General features: G+C 47.1%; 1 protein-coding gene across 1 annotated transcript in view; it reads right to left on the bottom strand.

Moving 5' to 3' along the window:
* Positions 1-24,995, bottom strand: part of spega (striated muscle enriched protein kinase a) — a 63,389-nt gene that overhangs the window by 13,165 nt on the left and 25,229 nt on the right. Inside the window, exons 6-35 of the mRNA XM_034205476.1 lie at positions 23,288-23,468; positions 21,364-22,197; positions 20,775-21,190; positions 20,304-20,450; positions 19,702-19,884; positions 17,523-17,689; positions 17,263-17,351; positions 16,958-17,133; positions 16,699-16,882; positions 16,240-16,313; positions 15,968-16,126; positions 15,687-15,876; positions 15,246-15,475; positions 15,045-15,164; positions 14,848-14,952; positions 14,445-14,651; positions 14,200-14,323; positions 13,675-13,847; positions 13,193-13,305; positions 12,932-13,100; positions 12,371-12,470; positions 4,630-4,830; positions 4,195-4,252; positions 4,036-4,113; positions 3,789-3,961; positions 3,636-3,662; positions 3,405-3,557; positions 3,264-3,306; positions 3,094-3,159; positions 77-2,741 (exon numbers count right to left, since the gene is read on the bottom strand). Of these exons, the coding sequence (XP_034061367.1) occupies positions 77-2,741; positions 3,094-3,159; positions 3,264-3,306; positions 3,405-3,557; positions 3,636-3,662; positions 3,789-3,961; positions 4,036-4,113; positions 4,195-4,252; positions 4,630-4,830; positions 12,371-12,470; positions 12,932-13,100; positions 13,193-13,305; positions 13,675-13,847; positions 14,200-14,323; positions 14,445-14,651; positions 14,848-14,952; positions 15,045-15,164; positions 15,246-15,475; positions 15,687-15,876; positions 15,968-16,126; positions 16,240-16,313; positions 16,699-16,882; positions 16,958-17,133; positions 17,263-17,351; positions 17,523-17,689; positions 19,702-19,884; positions 20,304-20,450; positions 20,775-21,190; positions 21,364-22,197; positions 23,288-23,468 (7,605 nt within the window). The remainder of the gene's footprint in view (positions 1-76; positions 2,742-3,093; positions 3,160-3,263; positions 3,307-3,404; positions 3,558-3,635; positions 3,663-3,788; positions 3,962-4,035; positions 4,114-4,194; positions 4,253-4,629; positions 4,831-12,370; positions 12,471-12,931; positions 13,101-13,192; positions 13,306-13,674; positions 13,848-14,199; positions 14,324-14,444; positions 14,652-14,847; positions 14,953-15,044; positions 15,165-15,245; positions 15,476-15,686; positions 15,877-15,967; positions 16,127-16,239; positions 16,314-16,698; positions 16,883-16,957; positions 17,134-17,262; positions 17,352-17,522; positions 17,690-19,701; positions 19,885-20,303; positions 20,451-20,774; positions 21,191-21,363; positions 22,198-23,287; positions 23,469-24,995) is intronic.

Genomic DNA, 24,995 nt, shown 5'->3' with positions numbered 1-24,995 from the left:
AACACAGAGAATTGAAGCGACTGAATAGCAGCTACTTTTAAAAGCACAAAACTGAATCTTTTGGAAGGTCAGATACCTATGGTCCATGTGATTTCTGGAGGTGGACTTCCAGCTGGTAGGCAGGTAAGAGTGACAGGTTCCCCCTCCAATAAGATGTGGTCCTTCAGTTTGATGTGGAACACTGGAGCGAAATCCGAAGCGGAGCGGCTGAACTGCTGGCATTTTGACAAACCCTCCTCCTTGGGGACGGATGAAGGCAGATCAGTTTGAGAGGGGGTTTTGTCTTTCTTTCCCCTCAAACCCCACCTGTCCCAGCGTGACCGCCTTTCCGTCTCTGAGGCTTTCTCGGAATGCATGCTAGAAGTGGATTCAATTGATTCCTTGGATGCAGCGGAGCCGGTCTGTTTCGCCAGCTGATTCTCTGGGATGCCCATTCCTTTGAGTCCTCGCCCCTCAGATTGGGAATGACGATGGCGGGTGAACAGGGGCGTCTTCTTTCCCTCCTCATCCTCTTTTCGCTCCTCAGACTGACTGCGGATTTTCGAGGAGATTCCTGCCACTTGGTTCTCGAACCTATGTCGCATTGCCAGGACCGGGGAGTCATTGACTTTCTTCAAATCCTTTTGCACCAGCTCTTTCTGACTTCCCCCAGCGTCCTTCCTCTCCTCTGATTTGGTCCTTATTTTGGCCGAGATTCCTGCTACTTTGGACTCAAACTTGCGCCTCATAGCAGAAACCGAAGACTCGTCAGCTTTTCTCTCATCCTTGTTTGTATCCAGGGACTTACTGCGACCGACAGCCCACGAAACCCTCTTGCTCACAGCCGCTTCCTGCACTTCCTGAGGCTTTTCCTCCTTTGGTTTCTCAGCCTTCTTATCAACGGACGATGACCTCTTGGCCCGCAAGGAAAACCTCCCGATCAAACTGAGGCCTGTTTCCTTATCGTCTTCTCTTAAATCTTGAACCGATTTGGATTTCTCCTGAAGTCCTTTGGGCACCATTTCAACAGGTGCCCCCCTTGCCCCCGGCCTGTAAACATCTTCCCCCGCCTCGCCCCCCTTCCGGTTTAGCAGGGGGGATTTCTCCTCTGATTTATTTCTGGTCAGTTTCCGAAGGCCACGGGTCAAAGAGGACTCCCGCTTCTTAAACCTCGCTTCAAAGACCTCCTCTGAGTCGATGTCTTTGATGTCTGTTCTGAGCACAGGCTGGCGGGCAGCAGTGAGATCAGGGTTGGATGATGTGGAAATAACACTGGGAGATCGATCAGCAGTTGCTACTTTAGCGAACACTGCGGGGTGTTCAGGTAATGTTGGACTTTCTGTGGCTCTTATAGCAGCGTGTTGTTTGGATTTGGCCTCTTCAGATGTGTGAGATTGCCCCGCAACTGCTTGAAAAACACTTGCATATGCAGATGATGGTTTATTTTCTTCTGCCTTTGTACCTTTTTCATTAATATGCAACTCGGGATATTCTTTCTTCTCTTCTTCTTCATCATCCTCCTCTATTACAATTATAGGAGTAATTACAGAAGGGGATCTAGAATCAGATTCTACTTCCTCTGGCTTTTCTAACTGGGTTTTGGTCCGTTTCTCTATAATCTCATCCATGTTCTTCTCATTCATACTTTGCAAATCTTTCCGTTCTTTCACATTGTTCTGTTGGTCCATTCTTCCTGGTGTTGGGAGTATAAAGGAAGTCTTTTTTGTAGGCGTTGCAGATCTAGACTCCAGCGTTGTTTGTTCTGTGAGCGCGGACATTGACGTTGCCTCCTGTAGCTTCTTCCCTTCTATGCTACCATTGCCAACGGATGGGATCTCTAAGGGGGCTCCAAACCGGCGGTGCAGGGGCATGGGCTCAGAATCCCCCTGGCTGAAGGAGGCGCTTTTACAGAAAACTTTGGTCTTTGGCGTGTCCTCTGTAGTAGTCTCTGAAGAGGCGGCTCTGGTGAGAGTTGATGTCCCCGCTCTGGATCTCCTCACGTTCCTATCGAGAGACCCCGTCCGCCTCTCATCTTCCATGCCCAGCGTTTCAAACAAGGGCCCTCGCAGGCCGCTCATCTTCTTGTCTGCGTTTCCTCCCCTGAGCAACCGCTGCCTCATCAGTTCCAGTTTCAGGGCGTAATCCTCCTGGCTTAACTTGGTCCCCCCGGGGCTGGGGCTGCGATTGGGTAGTTCCATGGAAACAGCCTTTTTCAGGCTCTTGTTACTTCCTTCTGAATCCTGTTTTGCATTTCCCTCTTCTGGGTCAATGTGGAGAAGCAGTGCGGAGTCAGCAGAGCTCCCTCTCCTCATGGTTGCCCGCCTGGATTTTGTCTGCGGTTCGTCCATCTCCACACTTGATTCTTTTTTCAGGCTCTCTCTTTTCGTTTGTTCCATTTTGTCCTCATCAGGGGTTTCCTCTTCATCTTTCCTGCTTTTGTAAGCCTCTTCTCTCGTACCTTCCACCTTCATGTTGTCCTTATTCCTCGGGCCATCAGCGGCAACACTTGTCCATGCAGTACCATCTTCGTCCCCCGGGATCTCGTTGAGAGAGACCCTGGAACCAGAAAAGACCATAGAGAGCGGCATAGGAATGAAGGGAAGCTCGTCCACATCTGCATCGGAGTCGGAGGAAGAGGAGGGGGGTGGGGTGCCTTCTTTTAAGTGCCGCGCCACAGCAATGGAGACGTGGTTGGATGATTCATTCAAAAGCTCTGGGATCGAACGCATCACCATCTTGGATTTGTAGCTGATAAGGGAACGCTGAAAAACACAATAGAGGACATCGTGAGATAGTATCTTCATTTCCCTATTTTGTACAAAGTCTTCAGTTCAGAGTCGATAAGACAACTTACAGACTGAAACAGAGTGTTTGTTAATTTTGGAAATAAACTAAAAAGCTATGCCATCTCCAGTATTATATCCCAACACTTATAGAGGTTAATTTATTATTGGATTATGTCTAATAGGACAATTTTTGTAATTTTTTTACTAAGTTTATCCTACACAATATAACACTATATGAAAAAAGAAAACGACAGCAAAACAGCAGTACAATACTAAATTCTTACTTTAAAGATTATTCCACAAATGAAATACATTTTGATTGGCTTACCTGCCATTTCCTTCTTGACAAAACTTGCTTTAGCATGGATGTGTTGATGCTCTTGTCCATGGCTGACTGTAAGACAAAAAAAGTCACAATCCTTTACCTTCTTTGAAAGAATATCTTATAACACATATAGTTTAGAGGCCGGGTGGTAAACTTTCTAAATGACAACTCACCTTAAACCAAGGATGACGAAGGCACTCGACAGCACTTGGCCTCCTAGAAGAGAAAATACATATGTATGAGGAATATGAGTTTAGAGGCTGTTAAAAGAAAAAATTGCATGTTCATGTAAGGAAAAAGTCAAATATGCTTACAGTCTGTCTGCCACCAAAAGCTTGATGACAAATCCCTTTGCTTCTTTGCAGAGGTCAGCGAACATGCTCTCCTCAAACGCCACATTATAGTTACGGATGTTTAAGGCAGTGGCTCTATCATTCTCACCGGCAAAAGGAGACACACCAGTAAGGCTGAAAAAAGCAACAAAAACACATCACCACCACATGTTTGGTTATTTTAGAAGGAAAAAGTAAATGTATGTGACCTACCAGAGGTACGTGAGGACACCAGCGGACCTGTGGGAGAGCAGGACAGATGAATACAGAGTGGAACAACATGAAAGAGATTGTATTTCCTTGCAAGTAACAAGGTAGAGCCTGCAGTGTTATTCACATCTCCGTGCTGGAGAACAGGTGGCTCACCATATGTCTGTTGCCGTGGAGACTGGAGTTTGGTTAACGATCTCTGGCGCGACATATTCTGGCGTGCCATATTTACTGTAGTACTCCTCAGAGGGCTCCAGTTTTATGGCGTTACCAAAGTCACAAATTCGGATCTGGTCACTCCCGGGACTTGACATTAAAATATTTTCTGGCTAGAACAGGAAACAGTTATAAATACATCGGAAATAAATACATTGATGCAGCACCATGTGTGGGATGGCCTGACCTTTATGTCAAGGTGGGCGATGCTTTTTTGGTGAAGATAACGAAGACCTTCCAACACTTGCTGCACACTCCAGCGGATCTGTGTTGAAACACAAGAGCCTGAGCTTCACAGTCATGTTACGTAATGATAGCGCAATGCAGGGAGCAGAAGCACACAAACCTCCAGTTCCTTCACTGATGTTTTTTTGGCAATTCTTTCCAGCAACTCCTCGTGACATCTTCACACAAGCAGTTGAGGAAAAGAGACAAGAGGTGTGACTCGAATGCACAGTCCACGAGCAATGAATTATAAATGAGCAAAACTCCCACGCATGCTATCTCTTGCTAATTCCACTCGATGAGTCAGAGAGAAAGAGCTCCGCTGCGCTTCATTCATGCCTCCGGGGGACTGCAGGAGACATAAGGATTAATGCTTTGGATCTTTTTTGCCCTTCAGATGCTTTTGAGAGCACTTGTACTTAGCAATGTACTTTTTTACACTGCTGTAGAGTTATGAACAAGTTTGCACATGTGTGAAGGGATAATAGAGAATAGAAACGGCATGATAAAGTATGTCATTCCTACCATAGATTAAGAATTGACACTGAAAGGATACAACTCTGTGATGAGCACCACCACGCTCTTCTTCTCAAAGGCGTCGTGGTAGCAGAGAATCCTCTCGTTGTCCAGCTCTGACAGCAGCTGCATTTCTCCGAGGGCCAAGGCCTTCCTCTTTCCTCCCGCAGAAATGATCTTGGCAGCGAAGTCCGCCTTTCCCTTTTTCTGAACCACCCTCTTCACATAGGAGAAGGCACCCCTGCATCAGGAAGTGGGTTTAAAATATTACCAAACATGAACTAGTTGTTTTTCTATTTGACAGTCACACCAGAAAGTAAGTAAGTGTACTACAGTGACCTTATTATATATGGGATTAGTTTTGTATCATAAAGATAAAGCAACACTTTCTCAGAATAAAGCAAAACTATGAGTTTAAAAGAAAAAAAAAACTGAGTCAAGCAAAATAAAATAAATTTCAAAAATAAAACTAAGTTGCAAACAAATCATTTGTGTAATCATATAAACTATAAGTCTTTTTTCTTTGTTTTAACATAGGTTTTTGTTTGCAGTTCTTGTTTCTTCTTTCTCAATGATCAGACTTTTGCTCTCGCTGCAGCTTTCTCTTTTGCGCTCCCTCATTTTTTGTTTGAGATTCTGACACAAACCTCCCAGGTGGGCGGGACTTTCAGGGGTGCGTTCCCATTGGCTACTCAGTTTTTGAGTGACAGCCCAGTCCTCCAGCGATTGTACAGTGTAGGCAGCTGCGGTGCGGTAGCTAGCTGAGCGTGGACAGAAGAACCAGCATTTCAATTATTATAATACTACAAGTGAAAATATATATGTAAGTATTGATCATTTGTGTTGTTTGTGCTATACGGTCTGTTTCTTTATTGTGTTAAGTGAGAAGTAAAGCTGTGCTATGAAAGTTAGCTTGTGCTACCTTTAGATCCATAACAATGCAAGCTAATTAGCCTAACAGTTAGCTACATAGCTAGCAGTGAGTGAGCGTTCAGACTCCGGCGCACACACTCAAACCGACTCGTGTGCCTGACTATACCAACAGGTTTTCATGATTCTGTTTAGATATGCAAGTATAAGCCATGATAGCTTATTTTATTAACACGCTAATTTGATATGAAAATCAATGGAGGCTGAGTTAACTTTGTAGGAAAACCTACCGTCCATGACTGCCCCTGAGCTGTGTTTTATTTGTTAACTTCATATTTTTCATTTCCTAAAACATTTATTTTCCTCTCATATTAACAGTGTGGATCATTGAGACAGCGTGGCGTCCAGAGTCTTATCCTGTGTTCCCACTTCCTCTGAGGGGACAGCACAGAGGTGAGTGTTCTGTTCTGTCTGTTATCACCTAGCCTTGAAATAAAGGAACTTTCACTTTAATCTGCATTTGGGTCCTACCTGCTTCACACACCGTGACAGTACGAACCGACCAAACAAATGGACCCAGCAGATGATCCATGGGAGGTAGAATTACAGCATTTTACCTTCTATCTGGCTTGCTGCTTCGATTGGTGGAAGGAAGCGTCCAGTGTTCGGCAGAAGAGGGCCGCTCTGGTAGAGGCGCACCGGTTGGCAGCAGAGAAACTATGTTTTGTTGAGTTCTTACCCGACTGGATTTTGGACTTCCTTGAAACATGTGATTCCCGGCCTGCTAGCCCCAGGCATGCTAACTCCATTTCTCCCAATTCCCAACCTGGCACCATACGCCTTGGTGGGTTCTGCCTGAAGTCAACTCGTGCTTCTGCCCCAGTTCCTGCTCCTGTCCAGGAGTCGTATTCCGGAACTCGTCAGGCTTATGGAGGTCCACGGAGTATTCAGGAGGCTGCTAAGAGGAGTCGTCGCAGGGCCAGGCTGGCAGCCCGAGCGAGCCCCAGCGGCCGTTGTTCCGGCTCCAGTGCAGGCCCCAACAGCCATGGTTCCGGCTCCAGTGCCGGCCCCAGCAGCCATGTTTCCGGCTCCAAAACCAGCCCACACAGCCATGATCCAGGCTCCAGTACAGGCCCCAACAGCCATGGTCCCTGCACCAGAGCTGGCCCATACAGCCATGGTTCCGGCCCCAGTTCCAGCCATGGTTCCGGCTAAAGTACCGGCTCCAGTAGTCATGGTCCCGACTCCAGCACCTCGTCTCCTGCTGGCTCCCCAGCCGACGCCAGCTCCCCGAGTCTTGTCGGCGTACCGGCCGACTCCAGCACCTCGTCTCCTGTTGGCTCTCCAGCCAACACCAGCTCCCCGAGTCTTGTCGGCGTACCGGCCGACTCCAGCACCTCGTCTCCTGCTGGCTCCCCAGCCGACGCCAGCTCCCCGAGTCTTGTCGGCGTACCGGCCGACTCCAGCACCTCGTCTCCTGCTGGCTCCCCAGACGACGCCAGCTCCCCGTGTCCTGTCGGCGTACCGACCGACACAAGTTCCCTCTCAAGTCCCCTCTCAAGTTCCTACCCGAGTCCCCTCTCCAGTTCCTACCCGAGTCCCCTCTCCAGTTCCTACCCGAGTTCCCTCTCGGGTCACCTCTCGAGTCACCTCTCAAGTCACCCTTCAAGTCTCCTCTCGAGTTCCCTCTCAGGTCCCCTCTCGATTCTCTTCTCAAGTTCCCTCTCAAGTCCCCTCTCAAGTCCCCTCTCAGGTCCCATCTCGAGTCTCTTCTCAAGTCCCCTCTCAGGTCCCATCTCGAGTCCTCTCTCGAGTCCCCTCTCAAGTTCCCTCTCAAGTTCCCTCTCAAGTCTCCTCTCGAGTTCCCTCTCAGGTCCCATCTCGAGTCTCTTCTCGAGTTCCCTCTCAAGTCATCTCTCGAGTCCCCTTTCGAGTTCCCTCTCGAGTTCCCTCAAGTCATCTCTTGAGTCCCCGCTCGAGTCCCCGCTCGAGTTACCTCTCAAGTCACCTCTCGAGTCTCTTCTCGAGTTCCCTCTCGAGATTCCTCTCAAGTCACCTCTCCAGTCAACTCTCAAGTTTCCTCTCGAGTCCCATCTCAAGTCACCTCTCGAGTCACCTCTCGAGTCCCCTCTCCAGTTTCTTCTCAGGTCCCCTCTCCAGTTCCCTCCCGAGTCCCCTCACCAGTTTCCTCTCAAGTTCCTTCTCAAGTCCCCTCTCAAGTTCCTTCTCGAGTCCCCTCTCGAGTCACCTCTCAAGTCCCCTCTCGAGTCACCTCTCGAGTTCCATCTCTAGTCTCTTCTCGAGTCACCTCTCGAGTTCCATCTCTAGTCCCTTCTCAAGTCCCTCCTCTAGTCACTTCTCTAGTCCCGTCTCTGGTCCCTTCCCGAGTCCCTCCTCTAGTCCCATCTCTAGTCCCTCCTCTAGTCCCATCTCTAGTCCCTACTCAAGTCCCTCCTCTAGTAAATTCTCTAGTCCCTCCTCTAGTCCCCTCTCGAGTTCCCTCCTCTAGTCCCTCCTCTAGTCCCTCCTCTAGTCCCTCTTCGAGTCCCCTCTCTAGTTCCCCTCTCGAGTCCCCTCTCGAGTTCCCTTCTCTAGTCCTTTCCCTAGTCCCTCCTCAGGTCACTTCTCTAGTCCCATCTCGAGTTCCCTCTCGAGTCCCCTCTCCAGTTCCCTCTCGAGTCCCTTCTCCAGTCCCCTCTCGAGTCCCCTCTCCAGTTCCCTCTCGAGTTCCCTCCTTTAGTCCCTCCTTTAGTCCCTCCTCTAGTCCCTCCTCTAGTCCCTCCTTTAGTCCCCTCTCTAGTCCCTCCTCTAGTTCCCCTCGCGAGTCCCCTCTCGAGTTCCCTTCTCTAGTTCCTCCTCTAGTCCCTCCTTTAGTCCCTCCTCTAGTCTCCCCTCTCGAGTCACCTCTCGAGTTCCATCTCTAGTCTCTTCTCGAGTCACCTCTCTAGTCCCTTCTCAAGTCCCTCCTCTAGTCACTTCTCTAGTCCCGTCTCTGGTCCCTTCCCGAGTCCCTCCTCTAGTCCCATCTCTAGTCCCTCCTCTAGTCCCATCTCTAGTCCCTACTCAAGTCCCTCCTCTAGTAAATTCTCTAGTCCCTCCTCTAGTCCCTCCTCTAGTCCCCTCTCGAGTTCCCTCCTCTAGTCCCTCCTCTAGTCCCTCCTTTAGTCCCTCCGCTAGTCCCTCCGCTAGTCCCCTCTCTAGTTCCCCTCTCGAGTCCCCTCTCGAGTTCCCTTCTCTAGTCCTTTCCCTAGTCCCTCCTCAGGTCACTTCTCTAGTCCCATCTCCAGTTCCCTCTCGAGTTCCCCCTCGAGTCCCCTCTCCAGTTCCCTCTCGAGTCCCCCCTCGAGTCCCCTCTCCAGTTCCCTCTCGAGTTCCCTCCTTTAGTCCCTCCTTTAGTCCCTCCTCTAGTCCCTCCTTTAGTCCCCTCTCTAGTCCCTCCTCTAGTTCCCCTCGCGAGTCCCCTCTCGAGTTCCCTTCTCTAGTTCCTCCTCTAGTCCCTCCTCTAGTCCCTCCTTTAGTCCCTCCTCTAGTCCCTCCTTTAGTCCCTCCTTTAGTCTCTCCTCTAGTCCCCTCTCTAGTTCCCCTCTCGAGTTCCCCCTTAGTTCTCCTCTCGGTTCCCCTCTCGAGTCTCCTCTCGAGTCACGTCTCAAGTCCCTACCCATTGTCCTGGTCCGTTGGAGGTTCTGCTGGGGGTCCTGCCAACTCCATGTCCTGTCCTGTTGGAGGCCCCGTCGACTACTCCTCTGCCGGGGGTCCTACCAATCGTATGTCTGTCCCGTTGGAGGTCCCGCCGTCTACTCTCCTGCCGGGGGTCCTGCCAGCTCCTTGTCCTGTCTCGTTGGAGGTCCCGCCGACTACTCTCCTGCCGGGGGTCCTGCCAACCCTTTGTCCTGTCCCGTTGGAGGTCCCGCCGTCTACTCTCCTGCCGGGGGTCCTGCCAACCCTTTGTCCTGTGCCGTTGGAGGCCCCGCCGACTACTCTCCTGCCGGGGGTCCTGCCAACCCTTTGTCCTGTGCCATTGGAGGCCCCGCCGACTACTCTCCTGCCGGGGGTCCTGCCAACCCTTTGTCCTGTGCCATTGGAGGCCCCGCCGACTACTCTCCTGCCGGGGGTCCTACCAACTCCTTGTCCTGTTCCGTTGGAGGCCCCGCCATCCTCTGTCTCGCCGGGGGTCCTGCCAATCCCGTGTCCTGGTCCTCTTCCGTGGGGGATCCTGCCGAGGCCTGTCCCACCAGCTCCGGTTCCTGTCCGGCCGACACCGGGTCCTGTCCGGCCTCCGGCGCTGGCCCGTCAGCGCCTTCCTGCCCGGCCTCCGGAGCTCTCTGGTCTTCGCCCTCGAGCCCGGCCCCCTGAGAGCCGTGGTCTTCGCCCTCGATCCCGGCCCTCTGTGAGCCGTGGTCTTCGCCCGCGATCCCGGCCCCCTGACTCTTCCTGCCGCTGCCCTCGTCCTCGAGCCCGGCCCCCTGACTCTTCCTGCCGCTGCCCTCGTCCTCGAGCCCGGCCCCCTGACTCTTCCTGCCGCAGCCTTTGCCCTCGAGCCCGGCCCCCTGACTTTCCCGGCCGCGGTCCTCGCCCTCATGCTCGGCCCCCTGAGTTCGCCCGCGATGGCCTTCGCCCCTCCATAACCCCCACCTTGAACTCTGCCTTGCCCCCGGGCCGTCTGCCCGAATACCCCTTTTTGAACTCTGCCTTGCCCCCGGGCCGTCCGCCCGAGAACCCCTCCTTGAACTCTGCCTTGCCCACGGGCCGTCCGCCCGAGATCCCTTCCTGGTCCTCTGCTGTGCTCCTGGGCGGCCAGCTCAGTCCCGTCCTCCTGACCCCCTCCACCCACCCTGGTGGCCTAGTGATACGCCCCTCCTCCGGACCCCCTCCACCCACCCTGCTTGAGGACTTTTGTGTTTTTTTTTTTGGGACGTCTGGGATCCGTCCCTTGAGGGGGGGTACTGTCACGATCTGTCTTTATGGTGTTTTGTCTCGTCTTGTTTCATGTTTTATTTTGTAAGGTCTTCACCTCCTGTCTTGCCTGTTTCTGTCTGCGTTGTGTCTTGTTTGGATTTGTCTGTGGTTCCCTGTCGTTAGTTCCCTGGTGTGTCTGATTACCCAATTGTGTTCACCTGTGTTTTCTCCTCCCTCCTCACCTGTGTCTTGTTTGTGTGATTAGTCTTGTGTGTATTTAAGTTCTGGTTTTTCTGTCTGTCTTTGTCGGTTCGTCTTTTGTCATGACTAGTTCGTCGGTGAGTGTTCTGTTCTGTCTGTTATCACCTAGCCTTGAAATAAAGGAACTTTCACTTTAATCTGCATTTGGGTCCTACCTGCTTCACACACCGTGACAACAACACACGTATAATGCACTGCAATCCATAAGATAAGTCCGATATGTTCATGAAAACCCCCCAGGAGACACCGACACACATGGCCGAGTGGACTCCGGAGTTTGCTGCATGAGTTGTACTGTATGATCTGTGGTGTAGTGGGCTGTCACTCAAAAATTGAGTAGCCAATGAGGACGCACCCCTGAAAGTCCCGCCCACCTGGGATGTTTGTGTCAAAATCTCAAACAAAAAATGAGGAAGCGCAAAAGAGAAAGCTGCAGCGAGAGCAAAAGTCTGATCATTGAGAAAGAAGAAACAAGAACTGCAAACAAAAACCTATGTTAAAACAAAGAAAAAATACTTATAGTTTACATGATTACACAAATGATTTGTTTGCAACTTATAGTTTTATTTTTGAAATTTATTTTATTTTGCTTGACTTAGTTTTTTTTTCTTTTAAACTCATTGTTTTGCTTTATTCTGAGAAAGTGTTGCTTTATCTTTACGATACAAAACTAATCCCATAATTATAGGGCATGGATCAGAAATATAACTATTACAGCATGGAAATACATTCTTGACCTTTGTGAACAGTGTCTGGACAAAATCATGTCAGCTCAAATGTCACTCACTAGCCTTTCAACCTAAAAAAATAGCTTTTTAAGAATGGGGACAGAGAATCCGCAAATGAGTCAAAAGCCCTATTAAAACAGTCAACAATTTCTTTACGATATTGTTTCTTCATTTTCTAACCTTATCTTAGTGAAGGAATACGTGTTTGCATAGGGCAACAACTCCCCAACTTCATGGGTTTTTGAAGGTCACCAAGTTCTATTCATTTTAGCGATGTACAGACTATAATGAAAAAGGGGTTGGGGATGACATCTTTCTGTTCAAAAGTGGACATTTCTGATATCTGATGTTGTGACTTAAGAAAAGTTGAGATACTGTATAGGTTGGATAACTCATATTTTTGGTAGAAATTGGGAGAAACCTCTGAATCTTGTAAGGATTAAAAGATAATTGACTAAGCTGAGGCATTGTATTGTTCATGTACAACACCATTGTTTAATACTCTAATGCTCTTGGGACGATGAATGCTGTGTGTGGATTCCAATGATGCAAATACTCCGTACATGGTACCGAGTTATTGCTGGTATTTTCTTTTTGGAAAATGTAAAAATCAATACAAACTATTAACGATTGGTAGTGTTGCCCTTTTCCACTAATTAAATAATGAAATATTCTTTGCCATCTTATTATTAACTTTCATTCTTTATGAGTGTGTTTCTGTAGTGTTTGTGAGAAGGAACTATATGTTGAGTTTACTGCCCTCCCAAACCATCTGTTGGACAAAAGATTTGCCCCCCTCTGTCATTCCCAATGCTCTACAGTTCTCACTTAATGCCCGTCTCCACCGAAATGTTTTATCAGTCGGCTAATGTGTTCTCTGCACTCAGACGGGTGACTCATCTCTCGTTCCTGTTAACCCTTGTTAAGCAGGTGCGCCTCCCCGCCCCCCCCACAGCCCGACCCTTAGTGCTCAATGTGTGTGAAGGGTGATAGCATGAGTGTGTGGCCAGCCATACACACACTCACCTCCCTATCTCTTTGTGGATATCATAGTAATCCGTCAAGCGCCTCATCTTCCTCAGAATGGTTCCCTCGTCCTCCATTGGCTCTGCTGCTTCTTTCCGCTCTGCAGGGAGCATCAACATAGCCATTATCATTGTGTGTGTGTGTGTGTGTGTGTGTGTGTGTGTGTGTGTGTGTGTGTGTGTGTGTGTGTGTGTGTGTGTGTGTGTGTGTGTGTGTGTGTGTGTGTGTGTGTGTGTGTGTGCCAGCATAGTGACAGATGGTTTCATATTGTAGTCTCTAAACACCTGGTGGTCCCGCCCATATGGTGTGGATTTAGCGGTGCAATTTCCAACAGCAACCAGCTTATATTGCTGTGTGCTGCATCGGCAAATGGATATAATCTAAACTGAATGTTAAAGATCAACAGAAAATGGAAGAAAAGGCCTTTGGGTCAACCTATTTGAATGATTTTTAAAGCAAAACGGATTGAGAATGAATCAGTATTTATTTATGTTTTACTCGCACAGCATTTCTGCAATTTTACTATGATACATCTGTCCTATGAAAAGTGTGTTTGCAGACCTGTATGGACCGTGAGTTCTGCTTTGCAGGAGTTGGAGCCAGCTAAGTTCTTTGCAGTGCACGTGTAAACACCGGAGTGTTCGGGGCGGGCGTTTAGGGCAACTAGGGAGTATTCTGGGTCATCGTACACAAATGTGAAGTGGCTGCTCTCAGAGAGAAGCACATCATCCTGCAAACAACAATACGGTTTCAGATTAACTCATTTCAGTACCACAGCAACTATAAAGGAAACAGTCTTATCTGATATGAAGCAATTGTTACCTTATACCACATGATATCTGGGTCTGGTTTGCCTTCAACTTCAACAGCAAAGCGTGAAGTCTCCCCAATGTGCACGTCCACATCTTCCATGATGGTTTCAAACTTGGGAGCAACTACGGAAAAGAAACAAGTCAAACAGGTTCAGACAGATATGAAAATCTAAAACATTATGGATTATTAGTTGAAAGTAACTTCCCTCAAATACCACTTCATACTATACTACTATACTAGAAATACTATATATTCTCATGATGTTCTTTTGGTCCCAGTAATCTAAATAGATGCAAAAACCCCATGAGGGTTCTGCCAAAGTCATTTTAAGAGAAGCTTTATTTAGATTTGTGAAAGCTGAAGCTCAAATTAAGTTACACACATCTGCCATTTGTTGTCATTAACTACTGCCAGGAGTAAGCGGTGAGTCCTTTGAATTTAATCAGAAATGAAAAATGTGTCATGTGTGCTTCTCCCTGAACTAAACCGACCTGCCATCGCCAGCTGAAGCGTGCACAGGTCGCTGCCAAACTGGTTGCTGGCCGTGACCACCAGCTGCCCGATGTCTGTGCTCCGGACTCGCTGAAGCTTCAGGGTGTGTTGATCGTCGTCTGGCATGCTCATCTCATACATCCCCGGTCTGTTGACCAAGACTACCCCCCTCCTAGGAAACAGGCAAGACAGTAGAGGGCTACACACGAGCAATCAACCGTTTTCCTTTCAAGTCTACACAGGATCTTTAGTAGCACAAACCCTGCAGACAGAGAACTAGGCTTCCCTCCAAGAAAGATTGAATTATTTGTAATTTCATCTGAAGATAAGCAAGTTCTATCGCAATTTATAAAATAGTGCTCTGACCTTTCCTGTTTAAAATAAGCTTTCCTACATTTAAAGATTAAAGCCTCATCAATTCAGCCTCAGTGTGCACACCTTTAGTTGTAGTATTGCATTCTCTTGCAGACAAGTGTATGACTTTTGTACAAATAACTCTAACTGCTAGGGATAGATGGACTAACCTTTTCCAGGTGACAACTGCATGCACGTGGTTCAGTGTGATGGTGAGGCTTGCAGGTTGGTTCTCGACCATATAAACAATGTCCGGTTTGTCCAGAATAATTGGGGCTTTTCTCGAATAGGGTCCTACAGGGGGAAAAGATTGTAAAAGGAAACATGTTATGAAAGCAAAACATCACAACCTCAGATGATGCATGGGAAAATGTATGTTTCTTTATCAGTCACGGCAACTTCTCATAGGTGTCACCTCTGTCCAGCAGCTGGACCAGGTCAGTGGAGGCTGATGGTTTGCTCAATGTCTTCCCAGTGGAGGTGAGGATTCTGAAAGCGTAGCGGACTCCTTTGGACAGCGAGGTGACGGTGTAGTTGGTCTCCCTCAGGTTGGAAGCCACGACAGACCACTGGATGGAGCCCAGAGGCTGCTGCTGCACCACATAGAGCAAGCAGCCGGCATCTGAAGAAAGGCGTTTTGTTTTAAAAATATGTGCTGATGATGTTCTTAAAAACAGAAGGCATCTGGGGCATGCTATAAATAGATTTCCCCGCAAGCGTTTTATGTAAAGTAATTTTTCTTTCAAATGTTTTGGGTGAAGATATTTCGCAAGATTGCAGATAAAAGATATTGGTATCCTAGAAACTAATACACCTACCATAAGAAGGGTCCAGCCTCTTTGGCCTCTTCCAGCTGAGGCTTATTGTTTTCCCTGTTATAGCCTCTATCACTGGGGGGCCATCAGGGGGGTCAGGAACAATATCTGTTTTCAAATGATAAATACAATTCATATAATATAGCACATATTGAAATCTCTTGACTGTGGTATCAGAACGTAAGCCCCTCCCTGTGCACCTGTGACGTATAGATGTGCATAGCAGGCTGCTTTTCCAAATTTGTTGGAGATGACCGCCTTATAGACGCCCCCATGAGCGTGACAAGCGCTCCGAAGGAGCATACTGTGGACATCCCTGTCTGAAGAACACACACACACACTTTATTATTTACCAACTTCTCCCCGGAAAAATTAACTTTGCTATTTGGCTTTTTGCTTACACTGGCTCATCTTGCGTTCCTCGCTGCTCTCGATGCGCTTGCCGTTGTGGTGCCAGGCGATGGTTGGGTAGGGCAGACCAGACACTTTGCACTTCAGCAGCGCCTCTTTGCCTTCAATCACCTCCGCATCAGCCAGAGGTTTAACAAAGTCCGGCATGCTCCTCTTCTCCACTTCACTCTCCAGCACTTCTGGCTCTTCGGGGATGGATGGCATTTTCTCCAGCTTGGCCCTGGAGGAACAAAAAATAAATTGATTTAAAAACTCTGAGGGCGTCCACTTGAACGGATTTATTTAACTCCTGTCACATAGCTTCACTCCTTTTTCCCTTTCTTTTCCCTAGAGATAAAATGAAGGCTTTCTGACTTCCTTACTGACAGCTTGGTTTTATTTATTCCCTTTCTGAAGCCTTTAAAATGACACATAGGAATGACTTCTCTTACATGTGAGAGGAGATGGCGGCTCGGGGTTCTTGCATGTAGAGCTCAGCGGTGCAATCAGATTTTCCGTGAATGTTCTGAGCGACCGCTGTGTAGAAGCCTTCTGTGTCGCTGCTAACGTGGGCGATAACAAGCGAGTGACGACCCCCCTCTTGAAGGATGCGAACATTATCACTCTCCTCCACTCTCGTCTCTGAAAGCATGAAAACGACAATCAGACACTTCTTCTATCTAGAAAACCACATGATATGTTCAATATCAGACACTACACTGTGGTTTCTTACCAAAATGCATCCACGTGACGCGAGGCGCAGGGGATCCGCTCACCTTGCAGTCAAAGCGGGCAGTGCGACCTTCAATGACCTCCAGGATGTCCAGCTTACGGGTGAACAGAGGGTCGATGGACGGCGTGACTCTCAGGCTCGCACTTGAGGTCAACTCCTCTGTGAACGGAACCACACAAAGCTTTTATGCAGCATATTCACACAAAACACTTTTATTTAATTGAAATCTATGGAAATATTTGGGAGTTATTTAACTAAAGCTAATACTTTACCTTTCGCGGTGCTTAGCTTGCATGTGTATGTTCCACTATCATCCTCATGTACTGAATTTAGCAGCAGACGGCACCTGCAAGATAAGACAGTGAAATCTTAAAAATCACTTTACTTTTAGAAAAACACCTTTATTCATTTAAAAAAAATGTAACCTGTGTAATTGCATTAATGCCTGATTTTATTTTCCTTGGTCCTGAAATGTTTCTAATCTTGGATAAACCAGTTAAAGCGCTTTACCAGTTACATAACAAGTCATAACAATGGATCTTTTGGTGTTCCAAGGATATAAGTGATTCCAGCAACCAACATTTATTTTAGGGCAAGATACATATTCAAGGGATTAAAGGCATCCCATGTTTCATCTCGTATTAACACTGAGGCCAAATTAATGACACGAAGAAGGAAATAGTTAATCGCAGACATCACCAATATACATTTTCAAAGATGCATGAACCCACCTCTTGCCATCAAAGGGCATTTTGCAGTTGAGCAGCGCTGGCTGGATCAGCTTCCCGTTGGAGAGCCAGTCCACATCCACGTCGGGGGGTCCTGAAATGCGGCACTCGAACACGGCCGACTCTCCGGCCCTCACCGCCACACCTTTAACCTCGCTGGTTATTTTCAGCGCTGTTTTTGCAGACGCTGATGAGAAAAAAACAGACATTTTAGAAAATATTTGTTATATTTACGTAGGCAGATTCCTTCTCCATTACTCACATTTGACCTCCAGCCTGCACTCAGCTTGCTTGGCTCCGTACTCGTTGGTGATCTTGCAGACGTATTGCCCCGCGTCTGACCTCTGCGCTGAGCTGATTCTCATTTCAGCGGTGCCGTCATCTGTGTCTCGCACGGCGAAGCGCCCCGCTGTCTTCACAGAGACTCCGTCCTTCAACCTGGGTCAAAAATAAAGTGGCTGTCACAGTCGTTTATACTCAGGTGTTAAATGGAGGGTGTGTTACAGAGTGTGACCTTGGCTGAGATGATAGCGTCTATGAAAATGTATTTGAGGAAAGATGCCTTACCAATACACCATGGGTTTGGGCTGCCCTGCGACCTGAGCTGAGATGACGACATCTTGACTTGGAGTTACCTCCTGGTCACATGGTGCCACCTTTCACAGGATCACAACACACCTTAGCATTAGTATTTGTTTTCGGTCAGTATATTTAGGATTGTTAGCATAGTTCTTGGGGGATGTATGCATCCATAGACAGTCAGTCAGTCCTGAAGATCAGCTTTAAAACTAAAGTAAGACTTTGTTCCTGACAGCTCCTCCTCCTACCTGAAATGAGGGAGCTTCCTGGAAGTGGACTCTTTTTTTCATCGGTGCAGGAGACTCCTCGAGCTCCATGGCCTCCTCCTGAGGACTCAGATACTCCTCCTCTGACTGCGTCCTACTACTGACTTTCAAGGCCCCGGATAGTTTCCCACATTGCATGTGGGTGGGCTCTGTAAGAAAAGGAGAAAGAAGCTATTTCTAATTCACCTTCACTTGAGTTTATGGCGAAATTAGCTATTATGTATTGAAAATGTAATTGTCATTCATTAACTGGGGAGTTTTCATGGAGGTCTCTCCTTACTTAAGTGCTTATCTCATGGAATATGGTTATCATTTCACCAGGGTGGCTCTTTAAACCCTTTGAATGTACCAATCTGTCAGGGCTCTGATGTCTTTGCTTGCTTTTCCTGAGATGACTATCTTTGCCAGGATGAGCAGTTGGCAACATAGAGCAGAGAGTTATAGATGAGTGGGCCATGCGCACCCACGTACACACACATATACACACACACACAGGGGGAGCATAGGGACCTCTCTGAAGTGTCTGTGACTAAACAGATAATGAATTAATCCCTTAATCCCTGACCCAATCATTCGCTTATTTCCATGGAGTTCCAGAGCAGACACTGTGTCTGGAGTCCCGGCAGCTTCTGCTAAAGTCAGAGTTAATTCGCTGCTGGATAGAGGAATATAAAACTGTCACCCTACACTACCTCTCTTTAGACTCCTCCGTGTTTCTCTTTTTTTTTATCCTCGCTTTTCTCACTTTCTCTGTAACACCGCTGGCATACGCTGATAACAGTGTGACAAGTGAAAATGTATAACATCCATCCGTGGAAGAGAATCAAAACATGTCCTCTCATGAGGAGAAAAGCAGAGTGGATAGAGAAAAGCGCATACATGTCATCTGCAGGTCAAACAAGACCAGGAAAGACTTGTCAGCATGAGCAGAAAAATACATCCAAGTATACATCCAATGACTGAATTATAGAAAAGTACCATTAAAAGTGTTCCTCTGTACAGAAAAACACTAGCAATGACAGGTTTCTTGTCTAAGGTAGGTTGGGATTCAGATACATTGTCAACACACTGGCATTAAAAGGAAAAACAACAGAATAACCTACCTAGAGTCACATCTCTGAGCGGCGTCTGTGCACCAGGGGATAAGTCCCGGGAGTATTTACGCAAACCTGCCAACTCTTACACAACTGCTGCACAGTCAGAGCCAGCTAACCTTTTCTTTTCAGCCCCATCCTCTATTCTCTCTTCTGCTTCCTGTCACTGTTATAGTCTGTAGCATTCCAACAAAGATGATAGCATCTGAAGAGTTAAATAAGGAGGATATTGTGGAAAATATAATTACTTGATGTTTAATCATAAATGAGTGTTAATCTCTGTCACCACATTGAGGTTGGACATCCTTTATGGCATACAAATCACTTTTCTCTATACATTTTAAATCACCCTGCCATAGATCTACTCTGTTCCCAGTTAAAGTGACTCACATAATCTCCCAGAACATTTTGACAACTCCAAGCCCCTGCAGCATGAAATCTAGAGATGAAAAACACTATGATTTCGGCGGCAGTAATCTGGCATGGGGACATAAAGCAGACTGCAATTACCCGGGAGAACAAGAGGGCGGCTAAAAATACTCCGGCAAGTTAGACTCCACTGGCCTAATATGGCAACACACTGCTGTTGAGACAGAACCAGAGTGCACGCTCACATTTGTTGACAAAACTGGGGTGCAGGTTGCATTGACACAAGCTGAATGTACTCTTAGGAGTGGTACACACGTACAATATAAACACACAGACACACACACCGCGGGCACATTTGTAAAAGCGACCTTTTTCCCCAGAAGGAATATTTCCAGTGTTTACTCTGAATGCCATGCCTGCCTTTAGGACTCAGAGGACCTTTTGTGTGACGGGGCAGGTCTGCCGTTTTGATTCTGCCTTTGAGAATGAATGGGTTGCTATGGTAACTATCGCTGCGAGGAGCCCCCGGTCGGGATGCTGAGCTCCGGCAGGCCTTTGTTGTCATTAAGACAGAATGTCAGGCGGAGGAGGGCTGGCAGGGGATTAAAGTGTGAGTGAGTCAACATGTATTTCAAGGAGTGTGTTCATTGAAATGCCTGTAGATGTGTCGCAGTGGCACCATCCATCCCCCTCCTCACCTGACTGGATGTAGAGCGTGGCGCTGCAGGTGGCGCTGCCCGCCGCGTTGACGGCCGTCACGCAGTACGACCCGGCGCTCTTCGGACTCATCTGCTTTATCACCAGGCTGTGCTTCTCACCCTCAGCTTTAACCAACTGCAAGGCCCCGCTGCGCATCTCCACATTGTTCTTCCTCCATGTCACTGAGGAGGTAGAGAAAAGCACATTCACGACGCAGATGACAAACGTAACAAAACCTCCCACTGAAAAACAGATATAGCCCAGTCTGTCGTACGAAGATGAGTGATGAATAAAGCCCATTGGTTTCGGTTTTTGCAGGCTTTCAAGAAGGATTGTCCCACTGGGTTGTTTCCTCAGTAAAACATAGTTATCTTTTGGCTGAAAGAACACACATAATACCTTCTTCCAGTAAACATGATGCTATCAAAATGTGACTTAAAACTGATTTCCTCCAAAAATAATGGACAAATCATTATTGTTGCAACATTCCTGGATTTCTTGTATTATTTCCTTTTCAAACATATTTTTTTACAATTCTTACAAGCGAGTAAAACAAAAATGAGCCTTGGTGTTTCATACTGCAAAATGTTCTCTGTGGTACCTATAGGGGACGGGCTCCCAGTGACGATGCACGTCAGCGTGACCTCTGACCCACTGCATGCCTTGGTGTCCTGAAGAGGCCTCTCAAACCTCGGGCCCTCCGCTGGCTCCTCATCAGCAGACAGGTAGGAGTCATCAGATGAGCCCCCTGAAAACAAAAGGTCACGTTTATGAAGTCATACAGTAAAGTAGGATTACAAACAATGGAACAAACTTCTTAAATGTGGGTTCAATTGAGTTGGGGTTGTTCATGCAGGCAGCATTTTTGAGAAATTGTCTGAGAGACTTGAAGGTCAAGGAAAACATAACGCAAAAATATACTCTCTAACTTTTTAGATTTAGTCCAAGTATTTTTGGACAGTGCAGCTTGTGGCCATTATTGGAACGGTGTTGCTAAACATTTATACATTGGGTTTTACATTCCTCTGTGGTGGCTGCTGCTACTTTTGGCTTTTCTACAAATGTGTCCTACCTTCCTCCGGAGACCTGGGTTGAACAGAACGACCCTTCCTGCTCCTGCGGACTCGCCCCTCTTTCCTCCTGCTCCTCTCGTTGCTCCTGTCTGCATCACATTCTGTCTCCATGGGTTCATCATCCAGCAGGATAGTGGGGATGTTCAATTTCAAGGCGGGCGACGTCTCGGCCTTCCTCCTTTTCACGCGAGGGCTGATGGAAGGAGTGGGTGACGGGGCGAGCCGGGGGGGCTTGGGAGGGTACTGGGACCCTGGTTCCCTCACAGTTAGTGGAGATGTTCTCTTCCCGTCGGGGCTTGGTGATCTGTGGCCCGCTCCGTTGTCCCTCTTTGTCCCCAGGTCTCTGCTGGGGGATGAGGATTTTTGAGACTTTGGTGCGTCCTTGTCAGCTTCAGTAGAGCTTTGTAGGGTTTCTCTGTGTGCAAAGACAAGAACATGGTTATGTAACACTCACAAGTACAACATTTTTAATCAGATTTCAAGGAAGTGTGAAGTCAATTTCAAATGTTGCTTCAAGATTTGTTCACACCTTACGTAAGAAAAATGCATTTTAGAATGAATCAGTAAAAGAGTATTTGTATTTCAAACCTGGTGAGGCTTGTCCTTATGGCTGTTGGCAATGGTTGCCCTGGTAACTGGTGAACTGGCGCCGTCTCCATGGTAACAGAGATTTTCCCTGTTCTTCCTCGTGGTGAGCTATTTTCTGGTTCCCCCTGTGAATCTGGCTGTGTCATGTTTCTCTTTTCAGGGCTGTTACTCTGCAGACCTTTGCCCTGGGCCTGTGGAGACATCTGCACTCTGCTGCCCACTTCCTGTTCCCCGACTTTCCTCTCCTCCAGGGCTCGCTCCCTCTCCTCCAACTTCTTAACCACCTGGGGAGGAATGGGCTCTACTTTCCCCGTGGTGAGTCTCTCCTTCTGTGACAGCTGCTCGGTGGAATACGCCTTCTTCAAGCTCGGTTTCCCCACGAGTTTCTTGATCCTCTGGAGCTCCTCTGCAAACTTGCTCTGGTAGCTCTGCACCCTCTGCGAGTAGCTCGTCTTGTCCTCTAAGGACGAGGCCCGTTGTTTGAACGCTGATCGTTTCTGCGCTGCGCCCTGCAGGACCCGCTCCTCGTCTTTGCTCGGGCCTCCTGACTTCTTTCCGCTGTCGTCTGAGTCGAAGGAAGCCGCTCGGCCAGATCTAGATCCTCCTGATGGATCCACACTAGCCCTTTTTTCCTCAAAAGCACAAACCTTGTTGAATATCTTGGGCCCAGCGCGAGCCAGTTTGGGTGTCATGACAACACTTGATGCCTGGCCTGTCTTAGAAGATTGGGGATTGTTTTTTTCTGGCTCTTGGTCTGGGATGCTGTTTTTGTGCTGGGGAGAAGACAGGGGGACACGGGAGGAGAGCCCCTGTGATTCGTCAGCAGTTTGAGTCCTATAGGGGTGAGGAAGGATTGAGGGGAAATGGAGGTGTGAAGTTAGAGCTCTAGTGCAGCTTCCATAGGCGTCGGAATAGTAAGAAAGAAACAGATGAACGTCCATTTGTGTCATTTTGTTTTCATGTTGTGAGTTTCTTGTGTTAAGTCTGTGTCTCATTTTCAGACACATCAGACAAAGTCAAATGAAATGGCAGAAATAGGAATTGAAATCAAGTCTAGCCCACATTTCATTCTTTTTTTAAAACTGAATTGGAAATTGTAGGCATGATGCAGCAACAAAAATGCAGATCTACAACGTGAACTCTTACAAAATGCCCCTGCTTCAAATACAAAAACATCATGCCTAAAAAGAACCTGTGAACTACATGATTATTAAATTGTGTTCATGCTAATATTATCTTGAATCAAAGCCAGCCACCCATGCAAGCCACAGCAAACCTATAAAGATATGGTGTAATCCAAAAGTGTGGGGCGTCTCTACAAAACATGCAGTGGGTAAAAAGAGTCATCACAGTTTCCAAAAGTGCTCAATAATACATTTGAGCAGATTGTGCCATTGAGTCCTCTCTAATGGCTTTAGAAATATGAACAATGATATTAAGAGGGATATGTTATCATTGTTAGATAAAAACAAAACCACATTCACAGCAACAAAAAGAGTCAGAAGGAAAGTGTGGCATCAAAAATGAAACAACACTGTATGAAAAAAGTTTGAATATATTAAATAAGAGTAAAAAAAATTAACAGTTTTGGAACTTATTACATGGAATACAGTTTTTGCAAGTTGGGTCTATGGCAGATGTTATGTCTTGGGATTTCTTTGCAATTTGGGGTTTGTGGCCAGTCTTTTTTTATGTTAAAGTGGGATCATAAAAATAAAATGCCATGTGCTATAACGGCATAGAAAAAGTCCTCCCTCTGTAGAGGCTGAACATGCTCCCATAGTAGTCGCTGCCTACAGAAACACTTTCCTCTGACCCCTGAACAGGCCGTGCCAAGTTAGCGTGAGACGCCCGGATTAGCGGTTCCACACCCAGGTGACGGACAGGAGGGGCCCCCTCAGCGGGAGCCCCTCCGAGGGCTTGCCTGGCAGGGTTTGTGGGGTCCAAGTGAGACCCTGGAGGGCGAGACCCTGGAGGGCGAGACCCTGGAGGGCGAGATCCTAGAGCTCGGAGCTCTCGTTCCACCACGGGGTCATAGCCACCAGGGAGTGTGGCCCTGCGATCCGACGCGTCCGGGTTGTAGTCCATCATCCCGCCTCCCTCCCCTGCAGAGAGGAGACATTAAAAAGGAATCACAAATATACAGTATGTTTTATATTGTGTTTTATGTCTGCATAATGCAGGGGTGTCCACACTTTTTTCACAGAGGGCCACATACAGAAAAATATACGAAGGGCTGGGCCACTCCCTAGAGGTATATCGCCTCATAAGTTAAGTTCAATCAATCCAATGTAGGTAAATTATTCTTGTTACTTGAAAATGCTGCCTACATTACAGCTCTCATTCAGTTATTGTGTTAGCAGCTCATTCCTTAAAACAGAAGTTTTAGATTGATTATAATAAGAGGAAATATGAAGGGTATATTTCAAGGTTGTTATGTACATTTGTTATTGGGCTTTTTTCCTATCAACTTAGATTTGTTAGAACATTTTTTCAACTTGAATTGACTGAATTTATATGAAAATTGAATACTGTGTAATATATTTCAACATATATATTTAAGAAGTACAATATAAGACAAGCAGAAGTTTATTATACTTATGTCATTATACTTTTTGAATTTGCTGAGGGCTGATTAAAAATGGTCACCCCTGGCATAATACATACCCCAAAAGCATGTCAAAAAATGATAATTAAATCAACCCAACGATACGGCAATTTAATGAAGAGGAACCCTGAACTGGTAGAAAATGATAGTGATGTAAAGTGGAGTGCAGGATCATCATTAAGCATCAAAAAGGGCTAGGATGGATAAAGGGTCTATTGATTGCTTGGAAACAGGAAATGAAATGTGTAAGGGCTACTCTGCGGGAGCATGCACCACTTAGAGAGATCCTCCCCCGTCGCAAATCAGGTGATGATTGACGTTTTAGTGATGAGCAACGAAGACGGGAATGCTTTGGCAGCGAAAAGAAAGGGCAGTCAGCATCTTGCTTTAACGACGGAAACGTTGAAACAGCGATGGTGCCGAGGATATAAAACGGCAGGCTCCCACTGCCATCGCAAACTGTACTGACTCAGCGCCAGAATCAGAAAAACTAACTGTAACAGCAACAGAACTATAAGGAAATATCACACAGATCAAGACTTTGACACATTGAGCTTTAAAGTGCTGTTTTTCATTTCTCTCTGTTGTCTTGCAGTATTTTTACGAAGCTAATGGAGAATTCTCCCAAACAATCTTGTCTCATGCATGCACATTAGATCTAAACAAATCAGTCTGAAGTCAAACAAAACGAAATATTTCGCACCATTTAAGAAGCATCCTCTTTGTGTTTAACAAGGCGTTCTACATTTTGGTATGCAGCAGAGGAAACAGGAATCTGCTTCTAGAAGAGAACAAACGATGCATCACCTCATCCATCCCTCCCTCATTTGATATTCTCTTTTTTTCTGTTTCTTGTCTCAGGAGGGATGTGATGAGGGCGTAGTCAGCCCGCCAACACGTAAGCCTAGAAAGTGCAAACACTGTGAACAAGCGAGGGAAGAATGTGAAATGTCTATTCGGTGCAGGTGTCAATGTTAGAGATCTATATTCAGACTTCCTGTTGCCTAGTTAGGAACGGGCGCTG

The sequence above is a fragment of the Gymnodraco acuticeps genome, unplaced genomic scaffold (assembly GCF_902827175.1).
Source record: "Gymnodraco acuticeps unplaced genomic scaffold, fGymAcu1.1, whole genome shotgun sequence".
Taxonomy (NCBI): Eukaryota; Metazoa; Chordata; class Actinopteri; order Perciformes; family Bathydraconidae; genus Gymnodraco; species Gymnodraco acuticeps.
The sequence above is the reverse complement of the archived record's forward strand: the minus strand, read 5'-3'. Positions and strand labels throughout refer to the sequence as shown.